General features: G+C 44.4%; 1 protein-coding gene across 22 annotated transcripts in view; it reads left to right on the forward strand.

Annotated features, from left to right (window-relative positions):
- Nucleotides 1–21,120, forward strand: part of ADGRL3 (adhesion G protein-coupled receptor L3) — a 492,473-nt gene extending 471,353 nt beyond the window's left edge. For 21 of the 22 annotated variants that reach the window (XM_069012991.1, XM_069012990.1, XM_069012994.1 and 18 more), the window contains one exon: nucleotides 11,716–14,597. In XM_069012991.1, coding sequence (XP_068869092.1) covers nucleotides 11,716–12,521 — 806 coding nt within the window. In that variant the 3' untranslated portion in view covers nucleotides 12,522–14,597. Of the gene's footprint in view, nucleotides 1–11,715; nucleotides 14,598–20,522 lie in introns of those variants that run through there. The other variant, XM_069013011.1, reaches the window with a different exon arrangement.
- The last annotated feature ends 1,851 nt before the right edge of the window (nucleotides 21,121–22,971 follow it).

The following is a 22,971-nucleotide window of genomic DNA, read 5'->3' on the forward strand; positions in this document are numbered from 1 at the left end:
GGATTCTTTAAATACTTGAAAGTTCTACCTCTGTAGAAAAGGACACTGTGGAATGCTGGTAAGGAAAGTCTCAAAGAACACTAGAGCTTTGGCTCCTACAAACCTACTTTTGTTTCCCTGGGAGCAAAGTGGAGTAAGTTAATACTAAGTGAAGTATAAAACCAGCCAGAATTTACAAACTGAAATCAGTGCAGAGAGGCTATTCCAGTGACATTCAAGTCTGAGTTATTTACTACACTTAGGGTAAGGCAGCGTGTGTTGTGGGGTTGTTTTAATGGGCACTTAAGGAGAGATTGAGCTCTTACCACATCATTTGTGTCCAGGCTAAACCATGTACCCTGATGGCTGAGGAACTGCACTACCTTCAGGGAATGGTCCATGTTCTTCCTGGCTGTCACTTGTCTCTGCAGGGTAGTCTGAAGTCAAGGACATGATGTGCAAGAAGCTGACCTGGTTCATGGTGGTTGTGAACCCCAAGATAAGTTGAGTGCTTCAGGAGTCAGAGCAGGCAGGAGTACAGCACTGCGCCCTTACCTTGCAGAAAGGGAGATGTGTTGTTGGCAAAATAGGGAGGAAACAGGACTGAGATTGAAAACACAGAAGTACATACATTTTCTTCTGAAACAAACAAAAAGAGCCCAAGAAAAATCTACATTTTGGAATTGCTGGGTCAGAGGCAATGAAACATTTTGTTCTGACTCAGATGTGCTTTTTCTAAACTATTTGTTTCTAATCTAGTAAAAAGTTGACATAATATGAAAAAGGCAAAGCCAGCTTTCATACAAGTCACTCTTTTGGAACAAAAAGTGAAAGCATTTAATTTGGAAAATACTGATTTCTTACAGACATTTTTAAGAATTCACTAGTTCATCCAGTTAAATTTGTAAGCTGGTCCATTCTCCTTTCTCAGCAAAACTGCTCTTCTGTCACATCTGCTGGGTGTTGGGGAAATCTCTCCATCCCCTGCTAAAATGCACGTAGCCAACATAGAGCTGATTTTGGTACGCAATTGAGAAGACCAGGAGTCAAAGAAGACGGTGGTGGTGTTACCTGTGCAGACAGATGATCCCAGTTAAAGCAGTGCTGCTCAAACCCTTTCAGCCAGGCAGAGCCATGGTGAGTGACAGTATCATTCAGAAAATCTGTAGTAGCAGTTGAATCCATTTCCCTTCCAGCTGGGTAGACCGTGCAGATGATTCAAGGTAACCTCAGTGTCTTTGTGTGGCTTTGTCAGCCAGCTGCCCACAAGAATTTTTTTTGAATTTTGTTCCTGAGTGATGCAGTCTAGAGTCTGGCAACATGTGCTTGTCATCATAATTTTCCTCCTTTCAGTGAGTGAATAAACCATACTTGTGTTTAACAAGATGCAGTTTTCCCATGCAGTCATTACACAAATCTCTTCCAAAAAATTATTGCTACATTCAATGTTGTTGTGCATCAAGGACATCAATTTCTACCTTAGAAAGGAAAGAAAAAGGTACCATTTGGTTGCATACTGTCATTAAAATAATACCTACTTTCATAGGCACAGAAAGTAGCTAACTGTAGCTATCTGAATCCTTTGTGTCTGGTTACAGTGATGTTAAAAATTGTGGGATTTTCGTTTTCTTTGTCCTAGTTGGTTCTCCTAACAGTTTTTCTCAGTTTGCAAGTCAAAAGTGCAACCCTCCAGGTCTCTCCTGAGCACGGGCCATGGCTTCTCCCAGCCTTTTAAACCCAGTAAGGCTGGATCTGTGCTGCTTGAATCATGAGGATCACTGACGCTGTGAGAGGGGCAGGAGCATCTGTGCTACAAGTGAATACTTGCCTTCTGAAAGACCATCATTTCTTTCTCCTTGTGATTACAGCCTGTAAATCCTTCACTTGAGGAAATCCAGTGTCAGGAAGACTTGAACTGAGCACTGGCCTTTCCAGGCACCCGAATTTGAATGTAATTTTAGATATTAGGGCTGACCCGGTAGCTGTGTTTTGCTCTGAACTTTGTTGAATACTAGTGGAAACGAGGAGACTTGGGACTCTAGTTGTACCAGTGTGGTTGCAGGGAATGTTTTTGTAGAGGTGTGAGTTCTGCTGTTAAATGTTTGTTGGTTGTGGTGGTCTCATCGTGCTGTAAAAGGTGAACCTGTGCGTTTGAACCCATCTTTTTTCCAACCCCAAATTCGTGCTCCCACACGTGCACAGCACGATAGGGGTTTGGAAACAGAATGCATTTGCTTTCAGTTGGGTACTTTTGACTAGCAGAACTGAAGGTGATTCAGCACAGCTGGGTCGAAGGCAGTTCCTCTGACTAAATAAAGAATGGTGGCTGTGTGCTGGGCTTAGGAGGTTCAGCAGATGGCAAAGGAGGGATTTGTACAGGGGCTGCTATTGCTGGAATGTAGGAAAGCACGGATGGTACAGAGCTGTGGGGTTTGCTGGGAGAGCTCTGCGTTGCACCACAGATGCTGAGAGCTGAGGATCCAGCAGCAAGTGAATAAATAAAAGTAAGTGATGATAACTGGTGCCTGCTGAGGATATTAGGCACATTGCCAACACTGGGCCAGACAGCTGCCAAGGGTCCCATCCCAAGAGTGCTCTGCCAGGAGGAGATTCCAGGTGGTTGACAGGCACTTGCAGCCCTGATCTTTCTGTTTTTTGGGCCCCTGGACATGCACTGACCTTTGTAATTGCAGCCCCAGTGATGCACACCCAGACACAGGACTGCAGAGTAATGCTCTCTGCTTTTCCCCATGGTGTTTTGGGAGTGTATGCTGCTATGATCCCGTGCTTACTTTATTGGGGTTTTGTTGGCTTTCTATTACCAAGGCCATTTTCATGCAGATGAGGTCATAGTTCCGTAGTCTACCTGCTCCTTCTGCTCCTGCCTCATCTGCAGACCTAATCTGCTTTTCCTAATAGTCCTGTTGGTTGCTATAGCAATGATAAAGTGGTATGAAAAAGCCAGAATGATACTTAAATGCATGGCTGGTGTTACAGTTTTCTTTCTTTCTTCTGGGAAAGAGAAACCAAATAATGAGGGTTTGGATCTTTTGGGGGGTTTTTTGGTATATTACTGTTTTATCAAAAGCTTTAACTATAGGCTTTTTGGAGCCTGGATGCAAACCTCTCTCAACACCTTTTTAGGCTGGGAATTTTGCAACTCAAGAGCAGTTAGTGAGAAACAAGAGCCCAAATTTATGAATATTGGGTACTTTTCATTTTGTATTTAAGATGGCAAAGTTGCATTTATTGTGGCATGTAGAGAGTGTGAAGTTTGCCATGATGGGAACCTGCTGCAGAGTGCATAGGGCCCAGTTGGGTCTCTAAAAGTATTGAAAGATATAGCAGAGGGTTTGTTTTGGATTTGCACCAGGAGACTTACTCAGTACTGCCATTGAAAGTGGCATTTTGAACAGTAAATTAAAAAATCTTAATGTAATCAAGGGAGAGGAAGGCAGAAGATGGAGTATTTTTGCTCAGCTGCTGCATACAGGAATGGATGGCTGTAGTACCACCCTTGTCTTTTTACACACCCAAGAGCAAAAATTATTTACTTATTCTGTATTTTCAACTTTTTTTGCAAGTTTGTAGTCAGAATCATGGAACTGTGTTAAAAGTTGGCTGAAAGAGGCATATTTGTGTGGATTCAGTTCATTCCAGAGCCCACCATGCTGGCAAATGTAGGCAAGCAAAACCTACATTTAAGTGCTGACACAGGTTGATCCCTTCTTTCTTGTCGCAGCCTGAGAGCATCCCTCATGCAAAACATGCCCATCCATGGTGGGATCAGCTTGTTCTTGCCTGCTGGGGTTCACTAGACAAGATCAGGCCATGGATATATTGAGTGAGATGCTCTTTCTGGCAGCTGGCATTTAAAGGCGCCTCAAGCTAAAGTGCTGAAAAGCCCACCGTGGGTATATTTTTCATACCAATTCTCATAGGGACTGAATTGGAGATTGGGTTAAGTCTCAAATGGGAGGATTATATCACTTCTGAGTTTATGGCTAGCATTAACTCTGGACATTCTCATTACCTATATAAAAGTGAGTCCCTTTTTGAATCTTTTATGGCCTGGCTTGATTAAAAGTGGAATGAAAGCAGAAACAATTTTAATGGACTTAGTGCTTACTGGTATAAAACTAGTGCAAGAAGAGAAGTGGTTCCTACAGTCCCTCATCCCAGATGTATGTGAGATTGAGAGAAAACACACTACCAGAAAGAAAGAATTGACTCATTTACCTATTAGTTACATTCAAGGTTACTTAGTTAAGCGTTCATATAATGTTTTCTTACAGGAGACAGCTTTGTTTCCTTATTTTCAAACACAGCAGCTCATCTTGCTTTCCATCAGCATAAACAAAAACATCAGGTGAGAGAAAACAAGTCTTTTTTTTCCAGCTGCATGTGTCGAGGAGCCTCCCTGGCATGCAGCCCCCATACAACGCTGCCTTCTACTTTGTCCTGTGCTCAAAAGACCGATTAAGTGATCTGCTGATGCCATACGCCTGGGGCTGGGAAGTGCTGGGGGATGATGGAGGAGAGGCAAGAAACAGTCTGCTCTCTCCTCTACCTACACAGACACAGGGAAATGCCATCCCAGGCCTGCATACAAGCACAGCAGGAGGCAGCTTCCACCTAGCCTGAGGTTTGGCCAGTTTTTACCTTTCTGTAAATAATTAGTAGATGTGCGCTTTCAGAGAACTCCCTGTAAAGGGGATTTGTACTAGCCAGAGACCCTCAGGGCTTATATATCCTCAGCAACTCCATCCAGAGAAAGAGATTATGCCCAGTGCCCCACATGCCTTGCAGAGACAGCCTTCACCTTGGCACGGGGCCACCTCCACACCTCAAAGAGGCAAATGGGGTCACCATGCCTCAGACATTGGTAAAAATATTCCTGAAAGGGTTACTGGTTTTGAGGATTGGCTTTTTAATTACTTCTTTGGGTTGAGGCTGTCGGATGTTGGTGACAGCCAGGTCACCTGAGCCCTCTGACAGTCCTGTCCTAACTAGCTCTAGTTGCCCTACCAGTGACTTACTTTCCTGGTGGAAAGTTTTTGTCTTAGGAGTTTAGTCCTGGCAGTTAAAAACCATGGTCATCCTTCCTGCTCTAGACCTCCGTGGGAATGGCCCTGAAGGGCAGGTTTTTTAATTCAGTCATGTCTCTGGAGAATAGAAGAGGTTCACAGCAAGGGCTTAAGGGTTTTTCATCCTGTAGGTCAGCTAAAAGGTAGGGGGAGACTTTGCTTCCTGGGTTGATGCCTGCAAATTGAAATAGTAGGTAGGTCTTGGCAACCAAAACCAAAGAGCAAAGGACAACTGCTGTCTGAGTGCTTGGAAAGAGCAGCAAAAAGGTGCGGGAGTGGGGAAACAAGGTGTTTGTGGGGCACACAGCCTTGAGACATGCACTTCGTGGCCCCTCTCATTCCTGGTAGAAATGCCTGACAGAGCTGTAGTGCTCTCACCTTCCAGGATGGATTCAGGTGGTTGTGGATGCTCTTGACGGTGGTATCAGAGAAGTAGTTGAAGTGAAACTTGCCCTCTTAGACATGAGAAACAGCTGCTGTCTGAGAAATGCTGAGAGCCTTCGGCAAGGCTGCTTTCTCCATCCTTTCTCTTTAATTCTGCTTTTTTGATTTAGATGTGTTGTGAGGGACTGGTAAAAGAGATCCTAGCACATAGTGGGAGTTGAATGTGCTGTTGTCTGTTAGTCATTATATATATATATTTTTTTTTTTTTTAATTCATTTGGCACTTTCCGGAGAGTTTTTCCCCCCACATTGTGTAGGCTGCTATCTTCCTTTCTTTCTTTGTAGCAAGCATGTGGGCGCAGCCTTGCTTACACTCCGAGCAACTGGGGAACCACCATAAATGTAGCTTATCCGCTTTCTGATACATTTTCTTTTGCGTTGGTTTGGATTTGTGCATCGTCAGTAACATCTGTTCTGCTTTAGTGGCATACAGTTTTCCAAGTCTAATTAGCTGGCTGCTTGTAATCAGGACTATTTCAACTGTTGTCATTCTGAATGTTCTTTTTCCCTTTTTTTTAATACCACATTTGCCTGATTGACCTTTTTTGTTGTTTTTTTTCTCTGTCTTTCTATTGGGCTGCTCCAGGAGCCATGGCTAATCATCTTATAACCAATGCTCTGCTTCGTCCTCATGGCACTAACAACCCTTATAATACATTGCTCGGGGAATCGGCGGTCTATAACAACCCTTCTGTCAGCATGTACAACGCACAAGGTGTGCTGGAGTTTCTCTCTAATTTTTCTAGTGAGAATTCCATTTTCTGTGGCTTATTTTGGCCCATTTCTTTCTTTTTTTTTTTTTTCTTCCTTTTTCTTTTTCTCTCCCCACACACACACTTTTTTTTTTGGAACTGGGCACAAAAAAAGATCCCCTCCCCTTCCTTTCATTTCAATGCATCTTTCCATCTACCAGATGCTATTTTTCCATGAGCGATCAAATTCACTTTGAAAGACTCTTGTCAGTTTTACTGAAAGCATTCATAGTGTTTTGATTTTGACTTTTTTTATTCAGTCTCCTTGCTTTTGTATTGTTTTGGTCTTGTATGTGTGTGTGTGTGTGTTTTGTCGGACGCATCCATTCCTCTCTTTGTTGTCAGCACATTTCCTTGTTAAACCATTCATTTCAGAAACAGGAACACCTCTGAAGGTAAGTGAAGCTAAACTGGCCTTTGCCACCAAAGCTGCTTGCATTTGAAATGGCCTAGAGAAATGTGGTCAGCAGTGCACTGGTTTGCACAGGCTGTAAAATGCAAAATAAAACAAAACTGCCCTTGATCTGTAAGAAAAATGACAGCTGAAGCAAGAAGTGAAGGCCAGGTCCAAAGAGCAGAGCTGAGCTAAGAAATGTTTTGCCATTTGTATTTATACATTTTGTATGTGCTACTAGGGAAAAAAAATAATAGAAAAAAGGTATAGTAAATCTAAATAATCTTTGATATCCTTCTTTTGGCAACAGAAAGTAGGCAGAGTCAGTTGTATCTAATGGAGGTTTCTGCTATGGAAATCACTCCCTTGTCACTTATATGTTTGTCTCTGCTCTGGCTTCTGTGGGAAGGGACAGTGTTTGCAAGCTGATGTCCTGGTGCTTCCATGAGGGAGAGGCAGATGTGTTTAAGTAGGGCCTGAGGAGGAGATGGGGAGTGTGGAGCTCTCACAGCTCCTGTCTCTTGGTGGCTCCATCCTGCTCTGCCACTTCCATGGGATTTTTTTTTTTCTTTTGTTCTTACTTGTAAGGTGGCTGAATAGTTGCAGAGTAACGCTGCGTTCCAGCACAAGTGTGCCAGCACTCTGTCAGCTCTCCACTCTCAATGAAGGCATCACTTCCCAGTAGAGGATCTCCAAGAGAGGGAAAATAATGATGGTTATAATGCAAGCAGGAAAGCCCCCTTTGTACTCTATGGCAGCATGTTGTTTCTGACAGAAATAGATGTTGAACGGTATCACTAGGGTATTTGCATTCAAAGCACAAGGAAAGCACACGTGTTTCTGACCTTTTTGCTGTTTATTAATTTCCTAAACTATGCTAACTTTGTGCAATAAATTTGCTTCCAAGAATGCTTTTTTTAAAAAGGGGCTACTGTTAAACATGTAATGCTCTGAATTTTAAGAATTTCAGTGTACTGCACATGTTGAAATGAGCTTTGATGTTCTGACTAGTTTGTTGCATGATAACATTGAAGTGTTGGAGACTTCTAAATCAAATGGCAACAGGTGATGCTGGGTCAGCATTTGCCTTAATAGGAGTCCTAATGTTCAGTCTAGGTGCCTCAAATGAACCCAGGCGATTTGGGCAGAAATGTGTGTTACATGTATTTTAATAATTGTGTGTTCTTCAAATTTTTAATACTAGAATCTGATACAGTTACCTGAGCTAACAGAATGTTATTCCACAGAAACAGCATAATTTTTTTGCAAGTGCTATTCTGTTCAACACAGTCAGATGAGTAACAGAAACCTATCCAGGCTACATCCATGGGAGGTGAAGAAAGAGAGCGGGACCAATACTGGTCTCATTTAAACTCCTGGAGCTTTGCCATTGACTTCAGAGGGAGCAGAACCCATCCTTTTCAGGAGGCTGCAAGTTAATTAATGACCATAAAACTGGTATAGGTATTAGTTTTCAAACTGGTTAGGTCCCTGGACAATTACAAACTGTGAATATTAGGAGGTCCCATGGCAGAAATAAAGAGTAGCAAAACCAACCAAGCCTGGTGGTCTTGGTGGCCCTGTGGGGTTTACAGATGCTGCACCAGCAGGAATGCTAAAGCCAGGATAGTGCATTGTAAAAGTAGATGCTGTCATCATCTCTGGGTGTGCCTTGGCTGTGGTTGGCATGCAGTGAGGCATTGTTAGCTAACACCATCCAGCTAACTCATTCCACATCACTAAGGATATGATTTTTTTTGTACCTTCATATACTACTTCTGATGATGGCTGTGGGTGGGGCAGGACACCCTAAGGAACAAGGGACTAATCTGGTCTACCCATTTCTTTTTCCCTCCCCAGTCAGGTGTTCTAAAATACCTCTGCTTAAGCCAAACCTGTGGCAGAGAATCATCAGGGGCAGGAAGTCCTTAAAATTACCCTTGGAAAGAGGTGGGGAATCAGACCCTAAAAGGCCAAAATCCCGTGTCCAAGTGGCATAAGCAATTCCTGGTAGGACAGAGTGTAGAGGAAGGAGGCAGTGGTAGGTGAGGGGCTGAGTGCTCACTGCCATTGGAAGCTGACAGTGGCTCAGTCTCTCCAACGCAGGAAAACATCCTAACACCTTTTGTCAGAACTAATTTTGAGAAAAGGTGTTAACAAGCATTAATGACCATTAACAAGCTCTAGTTAAAATCCAACGTACCACACACCACTGAAGAGTGGGGGAAGCTGAGCGTTATCACTGCCTCTTCATCTTATTCTCTGACTCTTCTTGTTTTAAGCCTTTCTTAACAGCTTCATTTAGCAATGCCATTATTCAAACTACTATTCCTCTTAATTTTTTTTTTTTTTTTGCCAAGTCCATGTAGTTTGCCATATGTTTGGTTAAAGTGAAAATCAGACTTACCAAAGTTTGTAAAATGCCAGCAGCCCCATGATGAGCAAAGTCATACTCTTACAAAGCACTGTTACAAAAGATGGTCGGCAAAACATTTTTAGCAAGGAAACAGATTTCAGTTTCAACTGCCGGGGTTATTATAACTAACAGTAAGTAAAGCCATTCATTTTAAGACCTTGGAAGTGACAATGACAGTGCCTGTCTTTTCAAGCATGACCGTTACCAGCTTTAGACTTTTCTTAAATTTCCTGGCATTATTTCTTCATTTGTGTTGCACGCTGAACATTTTATAATGGCATTGGAAAACAGTTTAAATGTGATAATTTTTTTAATAAAAATGTAGACTACTGAATATTGTGCGTAAAATATTTTTTTTTCTGTCTAAAATGTCAATATTTTTAACCTGAAATAAACCTTGTAACAAATTCATGTATTCTGGGCAGTGGAAATTATTTCCGTTAACTCTCTTTTCTGCATATCATCAATTTGCTTTTTACTCATGTTTCTCCTACTGTCGCTGTAAGCTTACTTGTTGTTTTTTCTTTCCTTTTCTTCATGCTGTCGTTTAGAGCCCTACAGAGAGACAAGTATGGGAGTAAAGCTAAACATTGCATATCAAATGTAATTTTTTTTAGTTCACTTTTATTGCATCACATATAGATGATGTAGTTAATAAAGGAAATTAATCTCACAGTTTTGAAATCGAAAGACTATGAATATACATATGTATATATATGTGTATGCGTGTGTATGTATGTGTGTATATATATATGTATGTGTGCATATATATATAGATGAGATTAGATTCTGCTTTTTTTGTTTATTTCTCGTTTTTGTGGTATCATTTACCCAGCATAGTTTCTCATTTAGTTGTGTATGCTTTTTTTCATTTTTTTAAACTTCACGTTTTTATTGGCGAGGTCATGACATTTTTATACGGCGGGTTCCATTGCAGCCCCCCACTCTGTTCTCACCTGCAATGCCTCCCATTTTATTTCTGCACCAAACCCCAGATCTATGCATTGGCAGCAGGAGCACAGTGCTCAGTGCCTCAATGCATACGTTACTCAACGTAACCATCAAACAGATGCTGTTGTACCTGTCACCCATTACATACGGCCCTCCCCCAAAAATGCTCACTTTTCATTTCTCCCCAAGCATCGTGACTCGGTTGGAGACCTTTCACCGTGAAAATCAACGGCTTTGCTCTATGTCTGTGATGGCTAGTTGATTTTTTGGCATAGCTCCCTCATTTGCTGGGGAACCCAGGATACGGCAGCACCCTGTAAGCTTCAGAATCCTAAAAGGTGACCGACACATTTGGGGCATTTCACTCAAAAGCAAGAAGAAGCCTTCAGTAGCGCTTTCCAGCCCTTGACATACAACAACTACTCCATCGCAGATATAGACTGAATCCTGTATTTTCAGCAGGTACACATGCCATGTCCTAGGCATGGTATGAGCAACTGTTCATCTGAAATTGTCAGTTTAATGGCTTCTCTGATCCACTGTGCCTTGCTGGGAGTTGCTTGCCAGTTTTTGGCAATGCCTGAAGCCCTTAGCTGAGAGGTCGATAAGTTATTTCATGCATCCCCACACCTACTCTCCTTCCAAGGAGGCCAGTAATCCCAAAAAAAGAAAGCATGGTGGCTTAACTGATGGGCCTGATTTTCTTCTCCCTTGCCCACTCATGCTGGCATTGCTCTCAAAGCACTTCCCTGCCATCTCCCGCAATGCTTTGGGAAGAGCTGAGCTCCAGCCTTACATTGGCAGCATTGGGACACCTACGGAGATGCAATAGGCAGTTAGAGCAGGGCCACCCTGAGACCCTGTTACTCCTCTCAGGTTCCCATGAGCCTGCCAGATCATGGCAGTGATGGTACTTGCTGTACCCTCCGCTGAACCCACTGCTTTAACTTTGCAGGTGGAATAGGAGCTATTTTTAAAGGCTTCACAAGACCCCAGAATAGCTACCTCCAGCATCAGTTGTATTAGGAAATCCCCACCTGGCCAGTGTGGAGTAAATAATTTTGGTTTTGCCATGAGGCAGAAGAGGTAGGGCATTTAGCCTTGTTCCATAAAATCCTGGGCCAGGAAGCACTTGGTGCCTCCACCTTGCTAATCCCTGAATCCTGCCATTCAGTCCTTATGTCTTTATTTATCCTGACAGCCTACCCAGTGAAAGGGGAAAGCAGACTTTTTTTCCTCTAGGAAGGATACACTCCCAAACAAAGTTTTGGTAGTGATTAGCATGGGCTGCAAATACTTCTCCCTCAGCTGGGAGGAATTGCCCCCTTCCTCCAAAGCTCCTAGAGCCAGGGCAGTTGGGACCAGCTGCCAGGGTCATCTGCTTTTCAGCTCCCCCAGGAATACATAAAGCACAAGAGGTGTAGGAGAATGCTGGCCAGGAGAGGTTATCCTTTCAACTAGATGTTGCCACATCAAGTCACGCACTTGACAGTGCTTTCCATTTTTTTTTGGTGGGAAGGCCTTGACCACCAGCTGGTTAGATGGAGCTGCGCCCTCCCATTTTGGCCGCAACGCTCTCCTTGCTGCCCTGCCCCAGCATCCGCGGCAGCCTAGGAAGGGGGTTTGAGTGTGCACGTCCCGCATGAGTGTCCTGTTTGTACAAGTCACCCTCTCTTGTGTAATGTTTTTCAGAGGGGCTTCTGAACAATGCCAGGGATACAAGTGTCACGGATACTCTACCACTGAATGGTAATCACGGCAACAGCTACAGCATCGCCAGCGGCGAGTACCTCAGCAACTGCGTGCAAATCCTTGACCGCGGGTACAACCACACGGAGAACGCCCTCGAGAAAAAGATCCTGAAGGAACTCACCTCCAACTACATCCCTTCCTACCTGAACAACCATGAGCGCTCCAGCGAGCAGAGCCGCAACTTGATGAACAAACTCGTCAACAGCGTGGGCGGTGGGAGCGAGGATGACGCCATCGTGCTGGATGACGCCACCTCCTTCACCCACGAGGAGAGCCTGGGCCTGGAGCTCATCCACGAGGAGTCGGATGCCCCACTGCTGCCTCCCCGGGTGTACTCGGCAGACAACCACCAGCCCCACCTCTACAGTCGGCGCCGCATCCCGCAAGACAACAGCGAGAGCTTTTTCCCTTTGCTGACCAACGAGCACACGGACGACCTGCAGTCGCCCAACAGGGATTCTCTCTACACCAGTATGCCCGCGCTGGCTGGCATGCCCATGACGGAAAGCGTCACCGCCAGCACCCAGACCGATCCTCCACCAGCGAAAAGCGGCGGTGGCGATGCCGACGATGTTTACTACAAAAGCATGCCCAATCTTGGCTCCAGGAACCACGTCCATCAGCTACACACTTACTACCAGCTAGGTCGAGGCAGCAGCGACGGTTTTATAGTCCCACCAAACAAAGAGGGAACCTCCCCGGACGGCAATGCAAAAGGACCCGCTCACTTGGTCACTAGCCTATAGAAGATTCAGCAAAAATTAAGCAAAGAGACAACTAAAAGCCTCTCCATAATGCTCGGTTTACTGTTCTGAGTTAATCCAAACAGTGGTAATATTGTGTGTACTCCTAAATCTTCATGCTGTTCAAAAGGAAATTCTCAGACTTTTTTTACTGGAATTTTTAGGCCGGCCCGGAGAGGACAGTAACTGCTGCCCCCCTTACCTTCCCATCCTTCTTCCCTCCAGACAGACTTCATTATGTTAATGAAAGAGATAGATAACGGCACACTTCGTGGCCTTCTCAAGTTATGCCGTGTTTGTTTAAACAATCCTTGATGCTGTGTTGCTCTTAATACCGAGGACCTGATTTAAGAGGGAAAAAAAAATAAAAAAAGGCCAAAAATGTGCATTTGAAGCTAGTAGCGATGACGCATCTAGGTGGGAGCGCTGCGTAAAACAAGCTAGCAAAACTCTTTCTTACCAATCCAGATTACATCATGGGTTATGGTCACTCACAACTTGGTTTCACTGCAGCGCCCTTCGCTGCGGGAGCAAACAAAATATAAACAAATTTAATGAGACGGAAGGGAATCCTAGAATCCTGTGCTAAAGGCATATTTTACATTTTGCTGTATTAACGGATGATAAAAACTAATGGCAGAAAAAGAGAAGCGAACAATTTCTATGTAATGTACAGATACTAGCATTGCACATATAGTCTGCTTTCTGTTCCTCCAGAACTTGCGTCCCTGTTAATGTAGTGGAAAAAAAAATAAGAACTTTTTTCTGTTGTGCTGGTCTTGTAAGTTTGTCTACCAGTAGGAGCAAGGTTTTTCATAACTCTTTTTTTTTTTTTTTCTATAGATTTTGTTTTGCCTCTTCCACTGCTCCTTCCCTCTGTCCCCTCCCCATCCCAGTTAAAAAAAACTCACTGGGCAAAAAAAAAAAAACCCGAACATCACTTTCTAAGGACCATTTTTAGTAACACCATCACCGTTTCTTTTCAGCCAAGGCAGTCTTTTAATTTCCTCGCTGTATAACCTTTTTCAGCCGGCATGTTGCCAGCAGACCTTTTGGCAGACTAAAGCAGGGCAAACTTCCTCGTTGTCAGTGCACAACCGATCGTGACGATAATCCTGTGAAGCATCTCTGGCGAGCAGCCCCTCAGCCAGGCCCTCGGGTCACATCCAGGGACTGAGAGGGGGTTTTGTAGTCGTAGTGGGGGTTCTACAGGAGACGGCCATTTCCCTGGAGGAGCAAAGGGCCTTCTGGGCTCAGTCTGGTCCCCGGTTTAGGCACTTGTACTGCAGTGGTTAAGAAGAAAATAGATTGACACGTAGTGAGCTAAAAAGTACTTTGCAGTGATTTTTAATAAAAAAAAAAAAAAAAGTCCTCTGTTCATTATTTTTCCTAACAGGAAATTTATTTATTTGACCAGATTTTTAAGTAACATAGGCTTTCTGGAGGTAAATTAGCAGCACGGAGTATGAATTCTTCTTCTTTTTCTCTTTTTTTTTTTTTTTTTTTAATTTATGATCCATTTTGTACGGTCTCAACAGTTGAATGACCTCATTACTAATATTTGTTGTAAAAGTGAAGCTTGTTTGCCAACCAATAAACAACTGATCACGATTTAGAAGATACTGTATGTATGTACTGTACAATTAATCTCTCTTTTTTTGTCGTTGTTGTTCCTCTCTCCATTACTGTCTTCAGTATGAGTCTCCACTCCTTTATGGCATGGGTGAGCAATGCCAAAGAAAGGAGGCCTAAGCTGAGAAATTTAAGCACAAAGGTTATGCAGCTACAGCTGACTAGAAATAGCAGGCTGATGGTACTTGTTTAGGGGCGAGAACAACACTGGTTGACATTTGTTGCAGGTGATTCTAGGTCTGTTTTGTGCCTACTGTATAAAGTAGCCAACGACACGCGGATGATTTGAGTATAGTGTTTCATGTGTCGTATCTTTTAATCATTGTAATGGTTTATTTTTTTTTTCTTAATTTTCTTCTTTTTTTTTTTTTTTTTTAATCTGGGTTTTCTGAGATTAAAAACTGCTGGTAGCATGTCAAAGAGTAAAACAAGTCCCCGTTAGGCCTTCTTGGTCGTTGTTTGCTGTCTCTTTATTTTCTTGCTCCAGGCGTATGCCAGGCTCCATCACCATCCTTGGCCATGTCGTCCTTCCCGTTCCACCTCTGCTGATGGCCTACTGGCACTTTGCTGCTCTCCTCCAGCCTCCCCCTTTAAAATCCCTTGAGGGCAATCAGGAATACAGAAAGCCACAAAAAAGACTGGAAAGGTTGACGGGAGAAATAACCACCTGTGGATATGATTAGTAATGAATTTTCTGCACATGATTTTTCACAAAGCCCTCCCATTCCCTGGGCTTAGGGGTTTGGTGCTGCCTCCATCTAAGCTGCACCTATCCAAGCCCTATCATGCTGGGTAAAAGCCAAAAGATTTGTAACAGGTGGGTGAGGCACATGTTAGACAAGATATTCCCAGTGCTGGAGGATATGTGCAGCAGCAGAGCAGTGGAGCAATTCCGCTCCATCCCAGGGTTGTTCTCACATTGCTCAGTGCTTCTCAGCAGAAGTCTCATTGGGGAAGAGAACCAGGGGTGGTGGTATTTGGTGGTTTTCATGGCCTAAAAGAGTCTGGTTTGAGTCACCTGAGTCCTTCCTGCAGCCACTCTGGCCAAAAGATCTTGGGGAAGAAACCCCATGTGGGACCAAGCACTGATCATGGCAGTGCTTCTTGCCAGGTCTAGGTTTCCACAAGGGAGCATTTCCTATTGAAATATTGGGGAATCACCTGACTTCACAGCAGAGCAGCCACTGGCCAGCCAGGTCGTGCTCTTGCTCTTGATGCTGCCTTCCTGTTTCATTTTATTTTCCATACCAGCAGCAATGGAACTAGACAGTGCACAGTGGACCCACTCTTGCAGGCACAGCAGGTGTTTCACACCCATGTGGTCACAACAATCCATGTAGCAGCCCAAAAGAGGCTGCTGAGGCTTTAAATAATTGAGGTACCTCTTATTTTGAAGAAAGTAAAAACTCTTTTACTATGTAAGACTCAAAAAATAGTTTTTCAGGATATGGTGGAATTGGGTTCATGCGGAGGGTGACATACACACTAGCAAACACCATCATGGTAAAGTGGGAGGCAGGTGATCAACATAGCATTCACCAGCGTTCCTGAAACTCTGCAAGAACAAACCAGTGGTGGATTTGCTATGGGATGGTTTTGTCCTACTGAAAAATCTTTAACTTCCCTTACTACAAATGGTCGTTCTTCCCCAGCCTTTCTGTGTATTTCAGGTTTATCAGTGTGCAGGCTGGTTTTCCCCTCTTCTCCATCCCTTCTCTTTGCCAGCCTACCCATGCCTATTAGCGCCTTGATTGCAAAAAAATGTTGTTTATTTTCAAGCTGATTATTTCTGTCCCCAGGCTGTTCTGACATCACAGGATTCACTGTTGGTGCTTCTTACGGCTTTAGAAACGGCTGAATCACAAAATAGAGAGAAAATATATTACTAATTTTATTAAGCCAAAACCAATTTAAGAGTGTAATGTAGTGGGGAGGTTTCATGGAGGGGAGCAGGACACAGATTATTTACAGCATTTTTTTCCCCTTGAGAACAGATTTTGTTGTGTCAGTTGATTGTAGGCATGGTGATGGTTGGTGCTTGTTGATAAGTAGCTCTCTATATACAATTCTTATGTGAGTGGCAATGGTATCTTCTGTGCAGACTGCAGCATGTGAAAATCAGCTCACTGTTAAGTCCTACAATGCTCCTGGGGTATGAGGGAAAGCTACAAAACTTCTAAGGCATTTCTTAATGCTGAGCCAAGGCAAGAATGTGAGAAAATAGCTTGATGAAAAGGCAGTAGTGATTATGGTATTCAATCCATACTCATGCTTGAGGCACATAACTTTGTAGGCTGGGTTGAAGGGCATAATTAGCCCTGTACTCGAGGAATCTTTTCTAGGGCTCCATTTAACAAAACAAAGCAAAAAAAACCCCAAACCAGATTTGCCTTATAGGGAGAAGATTAAAGCTTCATCATTCAGCTGCAGCAAGCATCCCACTTTCAGCTGAAAACAAACAAAATAAGAGGCAAACAGGTAGTGCTTGATCTGATGAGAACATCAACTGGCATACACAGACCATTTGCTGAAACACAGGGCCACCTTTGAGAAGCATGAGCTGCCAGGCAGCTGTGAGGTTTGGAGTGAGGACTGGAGTGAGGATTGCTAATGTTGAACTGTTGATTGAGTTGTTCTTTCAGAAGGCCTTTCTTGCAGATGGGAAGAAGGGGATGGAGAAGTACAAGGCTCCATGCTTTGCATTTTCCTGAAAATCATCTTAGGGTGCTTTACAAGTTATGAATCCCTTTTTTCACTCACTCCTAATTAGTGCAGGACTGGGTTATTTTTCCTGTGTAACCCCATTGCAGACTACCCCATAAAGAGCTGACATCAGTTTACTGCTTAAGGACACTGACTACAGCAGGCAATTCCTACCCATTTTCTACAAGAGCCATAAAAGACTGTAAAATCTCCCTAAAACATGAAGGAGAAACACAAGGCAAAAAGACACGCCAAGAAAGACCATGTAGGCTGGAGGGTTGCTGGGGATGGGGGCGTATCATCACAGCTTCGGAGGCACTGTGTAGGCAATATTACTTACCATGGTGCTGTTCATTTCTGCCTGTTGATTGCTTTTAATTTCTTGACACCTGTAGTTGTTAACCCATCTTTTTCCTTCCTCCCTGCCCCCAGGTAATAAGCAGTGAGATATCTCAGAGGGCCAGGGGAAACAGTAGTAATGGTGGGAGGCACTGAGCTCCTGGGGGTCCTTTTGTGCCTCTGTGTGTCCCTATTGTCTACATCCCCCTTCCCTGACCATCTGGGCTCTCTGTCACACCCCTATGTGCTCTCGATCTCACTAGGTTATGAAGAATATAATACCCTGCAGAATTGCCTAGTCAACAGGGATAGAAAGATAGCTCATCTTATTAAAAACCTGTCTCAGGAAAGCCTAAGAGCATGGGCTTGGTCATCTGTCACACTCTGATCTCCTCCTTTCCTTTAGAAAGAAAAGTATTTTATTTTTAACTATGTGCTGCATTCAGCTAGACTTGATGCAAGTTTTATTTAATTAATATTTTAGGGTTTAAATAGTCTGGGCTCATGAACATTATATAAATGTCATGTTGTTGCAGGCTCTCTGGTAACGGCATAGAGGACATCCTACAGTGTAAAGCTGAAGCCAGATAAAATCTGTGATTAGTGCTTCCAGGGAAGGCAGTGAGGGATTGTTCAGTGGCTGTCCTCCTTGGGGCATTAGCAGTGCTGTCAGGGGAGGGCACTGGAGTACCCCAGGAGGCAGCAGCACTCCCCTTTCTGGACTGAGGGACATTTTGCTCGGCACAGGTAGCTGGCTTAGGGCCAGTTCTGCTCCTCCAAAAGCCTTGGCAAGCCCCGGGGATGCATGGATCATACACCAGATCATTTATCATCCCAGTTCAGAAGAGGCAGTCTGTTTAAAACTGAGATATTGAGACTAGCCAGGATAGCTTGGAAATCTTCCTTTTTTCAGATCAAAATAGCTTTTTACAGGTGCTTACTGTTTATTGTATTCAGTACACCAGACAGATGGTGATAGTCTTCTTCAGGAAAATACCAAAAACAAAAAAAAAATCATCCTACATATTTGCTATCTTTTTATTTCTTTACCCTCCACATATTTTCTTTTCTTATATTTCTACTCCTTAAATACACTGTACACATGTAAAAACCCAAGCTAAAACCTCAATAAATAAACAAAAAACATTGGTATACAGAGCAACTTTTATGTGTTGGATGCAAATGCTTGGTATTTTAGCAGTGCTGCTTAAAACCCCAAACAGCAACTTTGAAGACACAAACATAGCTGCTGCACAACCTCCTCAGCTGGTGTGATGGGATTATTTGTACAGATGACCAAATATCTCCAACTGCCACTTATAATCAACTGCATCTTGTGTTACAACTTTGGAGAGGTTATTTCCAGCAGAAGGGACCTCAATGGGTATATTATGGCAATAATAAAACTGTTTTCAGCCTGTCTTCTCCCACTTCTCTTGGAGGCATCTCAGGCAGAGTTAAATTTAGGTCCCTATGGCAGGAAAGCTCACTCCAGACATGAGCCCTGCAGCCTTTGTGTCCCACTGGCAGCAAAGGCTTCGCCTTTCAGCAGGCACGAGTCTGTGGTAATATCCACTGATAAATGGTTCTGGAGGCTGAATGTTGAAAACCAAGCAGTCAGCAAACTGGGTGGAGGATGTCTGGGTATTCCACTTGGGAAGCAGCAGCACTGTGCCCCAAGCATCTCTGAGGACCTGGTTGCACAAAAGCTGCAGAGGGGGGTGTGGGAAGATGGACTTTGAGTGGGAGGAATTGAAAGAAAAAACCCCTAATTTGTGGCAAGGCTTTGTCCTTTGGCTGAAATATGCCAAAAAGAGTTTCTCAGGTGCTTTCTGTAGGCAGCTGGAGAGAAGTGCAAGGTCATAGGGAATTAGAACTGTGTGTGATGGGAGGCAGATTTGAAGCAAGCCAAAGCTTTACTGTGGCTGTTGGGTGCCTGCTCTGGCCAGCCCCTGGTTTCCTCACCTAAAAAAATAAAAGAAAATAATAAGGTTTTATGGTTGGTCACAAAGCAGCCTTCTGGTCTGTTTTGGTTTGGGTTTTTGTTGTTTTTTTTTTTGAGAGGATCCCTCCCTGATAAATAGAAGAAGATTTTTTCTCGGTGCAAGAACCTCGGCTCTGCCCTTTGGTCACCTTCCACTCACACACACTCCTTGCTTGCTTATTCAAACTTAGAGATAAAAGGCCTCATTGCTTAAGCTGCTGTTGATATCAGCCAGGAAGAGTGCTACATATTAAATAGGTGGGATTTTTGATTTTCTTTATTCTTTATACACTGTGCACCCAGGCATTTCCTACTGCTGGCAGTTTGTGCTGCAATGCAGAGCAGCCCACCAAGCTAACAGCAGTGGAAATGAAAGGAGAAAATGCATCCCACTACTTAAGAAAAAAAGAAAAAAAAGAGATGAGCAACAAGGAAAAGATGAAAGTCCCTCCTCCTCAGAAAAACCCCAAAAATCAGCCAAAATAGCCAAGCTGGGAGATACCTGAAAAGCTGCTAGTTCTGCCCCCACCACTTTTCCTGTGATAATATCTATGATGCTGTAGAGAGCAGCATATATTTGGGAGGGTGGGAAATAGGGTGAAATGATTTATGCTTAGAAAGTGGTTCCAGAATAACTCTTGATTCTTCTTGAATGTGATTAGCCTATCTTAAGATCTCCCTGAAATATTATTTATAAAAAAGCCTGCATGTGGTCACCCCAAAGTGCATGTGGCTGTGTCCTCCCAACGTGAGCTTGTGAAAGGAGGCGCTTTCCTCCCTGGGTCTGCAGTAATTATAGAGGCAGCTGTAAAGCAGAGCACTCAGGATGTAAAGTGCCCTTCAGATAATGTCTGATATCAAAACAAATCTGTTTACTTTGCAGTCATTTATACTGAATATTTATTATTAAGGGGCAGGGGGGCACAACAGAAAACGCAATTTGCTCAGACAAACCCTGTTGGGTTGATACAAACTGGTGGCTGCAGCTCATCCCTGTGATGTGATGTGATGTGATAAATCCAGAAGAGCAAGGAGGCACCTCAGTGTCACTCCTTCTGTAGAGCATTGGGCAGCACTGGCTGATGCTGCTGTACAACAAAGTGGCTCATGTGGGGCTGAAGCCAGGCAAAGCTGTAGCACCAAATTCAGAAAAGAGGGTGGGAGGAGATTCCAGATGGCATGGTCACCCATAAATACATTCACCTTCCCTGAGCAAGCCTTCATTTTCAAGGCAAGTCCAGGCATCCCATACTTTGTTTGGGGATGGAAATGATCTTGAAAATAGCTGGTGGTTGTTGCAGGGTCCTGCTCCAGGGATTTACCTGCTCTCCCCTTGTTTTTCACAGAAAGCGGAAGGACGCCCAAGCAGGAGCCAGTCTTCAGGCGAGTCACCATGGAGGACAGTGTCATCTAGTGCCTGGGGCCCCCATGAGCCTGCCCCGGCAAGCCCGTGCCAGTGCACCGCCTCAGCTCCTCTGTGCCTCAGTTCACCCATCCCTTACTTGGGATCGTGCAACAGGAGAGGCTGGAGAAACTAGTCTCGACCAAACCCTCAGCAAACCCTTGCATCCCCGAGGAGAGAACAGCCCGGCTGAGATTGCCGCTGCCCCGCGCATGGCAGCACCCTGGGAAGCGCCCTCGCCGCTTGGTCGCTCGTCTCTTTTTTGAAGATGACCAGAACGGGTGAAAATTGTCTTTTGTAATAAGGAATTAGTTTCACCTGCTCCGAACATTGACTCTGCAACTTGGTAACACCTGAAGATGGCTGAGTGTGCTTAATCCACCATCCTGAGTCCTTGTCCATGCTCACAGGCTGGGCTCTGTAAAGGGGAACCTGCCGCATCCAGGTTGCTGTTGTAAATACAGACCTGTCAGTGCGAAGAGCCACCAAGGGAAGGACCAGGGGGACAGAGAAGTAGTCCTTACACCAGAAGAAGCTGAACGTGCCAGCAGAGTACTGTCAAGTGAAGCTGTTGCTTGTAAATAGGGACGGCGCATGTGTCCAGCAGCAGCTCCACTTGGCCAAAGCTTCTCGGGGGAAAGCTGCTCAGATTTTATTGTCTTGTGTAAATAGAGATATTTTTTTGGAAAAAAAAAAAAAAAAGAGCCTTAGTATCTTGAAGATAGCGTTTCTCAATCAGCTCAGCTGGGGATGGATATATGGGAACCCATGGGGTCTGCCTGCTGGAGGCTGGCATGGGCTCTTGCAGCCAAGCTGTGCCATCATCGCAGGTGCAGGAGGCACCTGAAGGAGGATGGACCTGCCCAGCAGAGGACTCGGCAGAGATTTCTCCCTAGTCCCTGTAAACAGGGTGAACTCACTGGTCCCATGGTCTCCGCTGGTGTAAATACTCAGCTACAGCCCACAGAGGACTTGGACTGCTTGCTGCAGTTGTGGGAGGGGGGAGGGTGGGATGGGCAGAAATCATCAGAGGGATGCAAACCCCATCAGCGTGGTGATGCCCAGGCTTTTAGCATTACTTAAAAAAAAAAAAGGAAAAAAGAAAAAAAAAAAAAGAAACCCTGAAGGCTTATTAATGGTGTTGGGCCAACTGTTCGGCTGGGTAAATGGAGGCATGCCTAGACATGTTCTGTGTTCATGTCAGCCAGTGCCTGTCTGTGCAGTTCTCTGTCTGTGCAAACGTGTGCAAGGCTGTGTCTGGTTCGGGGGGCTCCCAACCAGTGCAGGTCCCCGTGTCTGTGTAGCTGTGTCCGTGAGAGAGGAGAGAAAATGGCTGTGTGTGCTGTACTGCCCTTTATACGCCCAAACACATTCGAGGAGTCACAAGTAACACTGCCAGGTCCAGCTTTATTCGCATGAGTGCGGAGTAGTGTCCGCACCTCTCCAGGGAATGAGGCTTGGCAGGCAGGGGGATGGTGTTAGCTGAGTGAGAGCTGATAAATCTCTGCTCTGCATTGAGTTGTCATCCTCTGTCCCCTGCCGTGGCACAATAGTGCCCATCTGCAAACACTGCCAGCACAACAGGTCTGCACTCGGGCACAGGCGCTGGCAGGATGGTACCTCCTGGAAGTTGGACCGGAGCTTTGGGGTTTCCCTTTCGTCCTTCACCACCCAAAGCTTCCTTATGCCTTATTTACTCTGAGTCCAACTGTTCGGATTCATGCAGTGCAGGGAAATTAGGAAAAAAGAATGAAATTAGAAATTGAAATCAGGAAAAAGCCCATACTTGAGAAGAAAACAGGTATTTTTGAAAATTACCCCCAATAACTTTCTCTGGACATAGAAGTCTCTCTTCAGCTTAGCATTTTGTGGGAAAGCAGTGCCAAGGTGGCGTGTCTTCCCCATGAAGAAGCCAGACAGCCTGAAACAACTGTTGCACGTATTTAGCATAGTGCTGGGGCCAAAGCCCCTTTACCTTTGCAAGGAATGGGCAGTGGGCAACCAACAGAAGTTGGAAGCTGCCTCAAATCCCTGAGAGGTGTGGGCATCTAGAGTGGTAATTTGCTTGCAGTGGTCCAAGGTGAGCTTCAGGGATAGACCTTTCCTCTTGAGTACTTGAATACCTCTTCTGTCATCCAGCTCTGTGTGGCTGCTGTTACCATTAACACCTAACTGCCAGTGCCAAGTGATTTATATATTTTTCAGGGCATTTGTTTATTTATCAAACCAGTGCACAGGAGGCACTGCGCTTTCATCTGCCACATGTGGACACCTCTTCCTTTTCCCAGTTCTCCAGCCTTGTACAGTGTCCCCAGGCAAGGTGTCCATCATCTTGGGGAAGCTGTGGTTTCCTCCACAGTGAAGGCCTTTTATCCAGGGAGAAAAATAATGAA

Source organism: Aphelocoma coerulescens, chromosome 4 (genome assembly GCF_041296385.1).
Source record: "Aphelocoma coerulescens isolate FSJ_1873_10779 chromosome 4, UR_Acoe_1.0, whole genome shotgun sequence".
In the NCBI taxonomy this organism is placed as follows: Eukaryota; Metazoa; Chordata; class Aves; order Passeriformes; family Corvidae; genus Aphelocoma; species Aphelocoma coerulescens.